This window comes from Pygoscelis adeliae, unplaced genomic scaffold (genome assembly GCF_000699105.1).
Source record: "Pygoscelis adeliae isolate BGI_AS28 unplaced genomic scaffold, ASM69910v1 Scaffold118, whole genome shotgun sequence".
In the NCBI taxonomy this organism is placed as follows: domain Eukaryota; kingdom Metazoa; phylum Chordata; class Aves; order Sphenisciformes; family Spheniscidae; genus Pygoscelis; species Pygoscelis adeliae.
The window spans coordinates 521940-527812 of record NW_008825257.1 but is presented as its reverse complement, the minus strand read 5'-3'; the positions used below and the strand labels follow the sequence as shown (position 1 = coordinate 527812).

The window sequence follows — 5873 nt, the reverse complement described above, 5'->3', positions numbered from 1 at the left end:
TGGCCATGGGTCCCTTTGCAGTTCTCCAAGCAGATCCGTTAAATTCATGTCAATCTTATGTACTGGCTGCAGAAACCTGCAAAAATTCAAATAAAATGTTTTCCTGCTTATTAGTCCTTTCAGTTTAGAGAAGAAAGAAAATGCCTCTCTGCTCCTGGCACATGTGAATTGCACTGAGATAATTATCAGAAGCAAAAAGTCACGCGGCATGTTCCCTTCTTACATTCAAACTTCCCAAGATAACAGGCCTGTGCAAAATAAAAAATTTGATCAAAGCAAGACATCAGGAACTGACAAGAAAGCAAAGTCACATAAAGCATAGGAAAGAACTTCAATGGTGATTAATGACTACCAAAACACACAAGAGCTGCCACTGAAAAAGAGGAGCTGAGAAAGAGAAAACTGTATTCAACAGAGGCAAATACAGCTTTACTGTTCAGGGGTCACTGCTTCCCTGTCAATCATTTTTCGGACTTGCTGGGTCTGAGGGTAGGAGGTGGTATGTAGGATTGTTACGCATAGACCAGGCTCCCCATTGGCTGGTCAATCGAAAAGACAGGCCCTTGCTCCAAATGACTCCTGAGCAATATGCTTTCCGAAGACAGCTACTCTCTGTTTTTCAATTAGAAATCTAGCCTGAATGGCAATCGAGTTCTTGCAACTGCAAAACCAAGATACTATAGAAGTCTAATACATTGCCTGCAGCTCTTGTAGATCACATCCATACGTATCACTTGATGCAGGGAAATAACTGTGACAAGACAATACCATTTAAACCTTCTTACAAAGACTCCTCTTGGGAAACCCAGGTTTAGAAGCGTGACCTCAAAGGGGGCATAAAACATCTGCCCTGCTTTTCTGCTGTGCTGGTGCAGCTTACCTGCTTGAAATAACAGGTTGCTCTGGAGTTTGAAGAGGTCTTCCCTGTTGAATGGGGACAGCTGGCCTTGAAAGCCCAAGCATATCCTAGAGAATAGTAAAGAGGAGGCAGAGGAGATGTACTATTCAAACACTAAACATATTATTTGCTCTCAAGCAATACACCCTGAGGCCTGCAATACTGTAGCATTAAATGCATCAAAATCTGTGAAATTATTAATCTTTGAACTCCCATTAGGAATGGATCAATGGGTCCATTATGCAAGATACACAAACTCTATCCTGGACAAGCTTCCAAGGAATTTACAAAGGCAAAAAGACAGGACGGATATTGAGAGGGAAACAGGCTAACAGTTAAGAGCACTGAACCCTCCTTCCTCCCCGAGAGCCCAGAGCTTGAAAGACCAGCAGTGGTGTCAACAGAGCTAACAGGAACAAGCCACTGACCTAAGAGATGGCAGAACGTACCTGTATTTGCTTAGCTGTCAGGTCCTTTGTGCCCCTAAACACATAGCTCTTGGAAATCCCTTCACAGCTCAGCTCATGAACCTGGACCATTCTGCCGAAAGTGATAAGCCCCACCAGAGCATCAGCAGGCAGCAGACTTAGGGACATCTGGAGGGACTCCTTCAGCGCCTGCAAGTCCTCCTCTTCTAAGCACGTGTCGACAACATACAGGAAGATCAATGGCGTCTGCGGACCTCGCTAATGTGGAAAGAGATGGATTTACTAGGCACGTGTATATGCCAGGTGACACTTTATAATGCCTCCAGCCAAGGAATAAAATGAGCCCTATTGTAAGCACCTTGCAGAAATGTTATTTATTTGCATTATCTTAAGTAAATCTAATACATACATAATCTGTCACAAACAAGACAATTCTAGGGGCTTCAAACTTCCCTATGATTCATTTACCTGCACTATATATTCAATTGTTGAAAACTGAGGCATAAGCTCTGCTGGTTGATTGACTTCAGATATGCCTGCATATGCTGGAGGGAACTGAAAAAGAGAACAAAAAATTAGGTCAAGGAAGTTGCAGGACAGAAATGTAGGGCCCTCCTCTGCAGTACAGAGGCTGCCCTGCTCATGATGTGGTTAGTCAACTCTTTATTTACTGCCACTGCATCAACCTGATCAAGTCATGACAAGAGACCCACACTGCTGTTTTCCTAAGCACGGACAACAAGTGGCCAGCAGTACGGACAGCTGCTCAATCCAGTGTAAATAAAAGGTAGGACTAAAGCAGCGACTATGCATTAGTTGAAATTCATTTAGCCACGCAACAGTTTCTGATGGCAAAAGTCCACTCAAATCTAATGAATTTCATACTCGGCAAGAACAGTAAATGTCAAATGCAAAAAACACACTGGAAACACATGGGACAAAATAGCATTTTTATCTCCTTCCTATGCCCTGCATGCTGGTAAAATCACTGGCAAAACTGAACCGAAAATAGACAAGACTTCAGGTAAAACAGGCCCATTAACAAGTACTCTGGCCTGGGTTCAGCAAGAGAAAAAGGCCAAGGAAAGGAATCTAGAAAAGTGGAATTTATGCTTAACATCTTTGCCAGGGGAGGCCTTCAATAAAATGTTCACTGAAAAGATGGAAGGGCTGATGCTTTTTCCAACTTACCTGATTTCTCTGAAAACAGAAGTTACAAGCCCAGAGCTTGGCCCGATAGTCAACTTGGCTGCAAGGGAAAGATGAGGCAATTAGTATAACTATAGGAACAATTTTACAGCGCAGCTTCACAATTATCTATGCTGGTTCACAGCACTGAGGAAGACACAGAATATCAGACAGTCCAACTTGAATGACAAGAGTTTTAGAGATTCAGACTCTTGTTCTATTGCCAGAAAGTCCATTAGCTCATCCAGCCCTGCCACTTCCAGGCTTGTCAGCATGACGAACCACTGACAGCTCTCTGGAGCTTAGCCTTTGGCAGACAAAGACTTGAATCTAATCTTTCTTTCACTATACTTGGGCTTATCTCAGTCATCTTACTGTTTGTACAGCTGTAGCACACAAGTACTCCAGTCACAGAGCAGCAGGAGCCATTCACCCAGATCCTGCGCAAACACTGAACAAATAGGCTGTTCCCTGCCCCAAAGAGTTTACTCTCCTCAGCCCGTTACGACATCCTGTAACTGCTGGTGCGGTAAAGCCTGGCCGTATTCTTATTTCATGGACTTGACCTCTTCTTACTTCCTCTCACCAGCCTTCCCTGCTTTTTCTCAGCCCAATGCTATGCTCCGAGTATGTATGATCATCACATGATTTTGGGACCGAGATTATTCCTCTTAAATTCTCGGCAAAACTTCAAAGAAAACCTTGATGCTCATACTGGAACTGACCTACAAGCAGTAGGATGCGTAGGAAGCAGGAAACTAAGTGAACGTCACAGTCCAGAGGACAATATCAGTATAACTGGCATCTTTGTTTATTCTAAGTTTCATCATTCACCACAAAATTGTCTGGGATGTAAGAGGACTGGCCATTTCCATATCATCTCTGCTTTAATAGCCTCCCCAAAGGCACTCCTCTCTCTTCTGTTTCTGGCAGCTCTAGTAACGGGCTGCCATTCAACGTATCTCATTAAGCATGCACGGATTTTAACAAACCCACTACATCTAAATGAAAGAGGCTGCCAGGCACCGGGCAGAGAAAAAGGGGAACAAGGAAGTAGTGAAGTTCAGATAAAAACTAGGTACTATCCAGCCTCTCTTAACATCCCCAGCCAAGAAATTCATACCAGAGCGGGTTGAGCACCGCTTTGCAAGTCGGCCTGCTACAAAGCACCGGTTCATACTGCACTGGCGGCAGGTCAAGACGCTCCTTCAGTGGGGTCAGAAGACAGGCCAGGGGGACAACCATCCTTGTGGCCTCCAGCCTGCTGGAGGGCCACACGTTCCAGCTGAAACGCACTCCATCACGCTCCTCATTTTGCTGGATGAACTCCAGGTACGTCGCCATGGGACTGCAGAAGCTCTGAAAGGACATAAGCAACACACGTTCAGACAGCGGTCACCTGTTTGGACAACAGTCCTGCAAAGGAGGTCAGCAGATCAACTACATGTAGGCACAAGACGTTGCAGGACGAAGTCAATACATTATAATGAGTTAATCCCATTATCAAATGAACCATGTGACTACATTAATCTCTTCTGTCCAGTGCTCTCACCAACATCCCAGACAATTAAAACCCCACCAAATCCAATGAAGAAACAAGAAAATCTGACATCAAAGCCAGAATGCAAGTTTTTTTTCTTGTGATCCACATTTAACATCCCAATACCCACTCAGCCTCAGGCTGGCCTCAAGGCAATCCTGCCCGACTCAGGTCAGTAAAGGAAAACAGGTCAGATTTGCAACACATCCTGAAGCCTCCGGCTGAAACCTTGGGGGGAGAGGAGGCGGCCAAGTCTGGGACCAAAACACTCATCACAAATGTCATCTGGTTGCCAGCCTGCCCTGCTTACAGATGGAAAGGAGCACATGACAAAAAGTTCAAAAAAGGTGTTTGGCAATTTTAGACACCCTCTGTGCGTGGCACTGTGTCCCACTCCCAGTAAGGGAGGAACTGAGAGTCCAGCAGACTTCAGAAAAGACATGCTATTCAAGGAGAGATATCCACACACACCAGAGAAGTCACTCTCTGTATTGCCTTACTAAACTCTTCAGAGTAAGATGCAAACAAGAGCTCCCAGGCCATCGTTACCTTTGATGTCTCGGAGAAAGGGAAGGACAAGCCTACCAGAAAACTCACTCGCTGAATCCAGCCCACAAACACCACACAGCACTGGCAGCAACTCACAGAGCCAAGAGCCACGGCACCACGACCCGCTCCAGCCAAGGAAACTCAGAGGTTCACCTGCAGCTGCAGATGCTCCAGGATTACCTTATTCCTGGTCCTCACTGCAGGTGGGAGATTCAGGAGGGCCACAGGCATGAGGAATCAGAAGCATCACCTCCTCCAAAGGAGGAGAAGTTTTGATGTAACATTTCCTACAAACCTCCAAACTCCTCGCCGTTTTCTTTGTCCTTGCTATTAAGGATGTAAATCAAGCTCATGGGCATTGCCCTGCATTTCCGCCCCCACCTCTGGACAGGCAAACGGAAGGGTTCAGCAATACATCCCCACCACAAATGGGTCTGTCAGGGTAAAAGTCAGAGCTGAGCCTCCCTGTAAAAGATCCCACACATCAGAACAGCAAGATAAACACCTGACATCTCAGGTATGCAGCGCAACTGCAGTGCAGATTTACTCCACGGTCCTCCAACTGCAGCCCAGCACCACTCCCCTGCCCCAGGCCGAGCCCCGATTGCTCGGCTGGGTTTGGCATGGGCTGTGGCCCTGCTTTGGGGTCAGGACGGCAGGAGGGGAGGCACCCCCACCCCAACGAGGGTTGTGTAGGGCCGGTTTAGGGCTGGGTGCCTGCCCAATCTGCCAGCCCCCACACCAGTGCAGGGCCCCAGTCCAGCAGCGACCTCCAGGGCCCATGCCCGGTGGTGGGGAGGTCCCAAAGTCCCTTTCCAGGAGAGAACGGACCCTTCCAAAGCCTCAGCAGATGAGTGGTGGTAGTATTCCAGTCTCCATATGGGATCTGCTATAGGGCACACTGCTGACCCCCACTCCTTCTAGCAAAGCTATAGGCAATGCTGCTGCATCCTAGCAGTGCTACAGGGAACATCACGGGTCCCCCAGCTGCTCCACTCGGCACAGCCATAGGGGACACCACAGATCCCCAGCCTTTCACCAGAAAGCATATAAAGGACACCACAGATCCCTAGTGAAGCCACAGGGGCCACCTCTGACCCGAATGCCACTGATCCCCAGCACCGCCATAGGGTAAAGCACTGACCCCCTGCGCTGCTGCAGCTGGCACTGCTGACCCCCAGCACGGCCCCGGGAGACACGGCTGGCCCCAGCTCTGCCCTGCGGGACACCACCAGGCCCCAGCACCCTCAGCACAGCCCCGGGGGACACT

At 47.7% G+C, this 5873-nt stretch overlaps 1 protein-coding gene across 1 annotated transcript in view; it reads right to left on the bottom strand.

Moving 5' to 3' along the window:
* Positions 1 to 3876, bottom strand: part of SEC23B (Sec23 homolog B (S. cerevisiae)) — a 16540-nt gene extending 12664 nt beyond the window's left edge. Inside the window, exons 1-6 of the mRNA XM_009329477.1 lie at positions 3638 to 3876; positions 2518 to 2575; positions 1795 to 1881; positions 1348 to 1584; positions 881 to 966; positions 1 to 76 (exon numbers count right to left, since the gene is read on the bottom strand). The exon at positions 1 to 76 is cut by the window's left edge and continues 60 nt beyond it. Of these exons, the coding sequence (XP_009327752.1) occupies positions 1 to 76; positions 881 to 966; positions 1348 to 1584; positions 1795 to 1881; positions 2518 to 2575; positions 3638 to 3858 (765 nt within the window). The 5' untranslated portion in view covers positions 3859 to 3876. The remainder of the gene's footprint in view (positions 77 to 880; positions 967 to 1347; positions 1585 to 1794; positions 1882 to 2517; positions 2576 to 3637) is intronic.
* Between the last annotated feature and the right edge of the window lie 1997 nt (positions 3877 to 5873).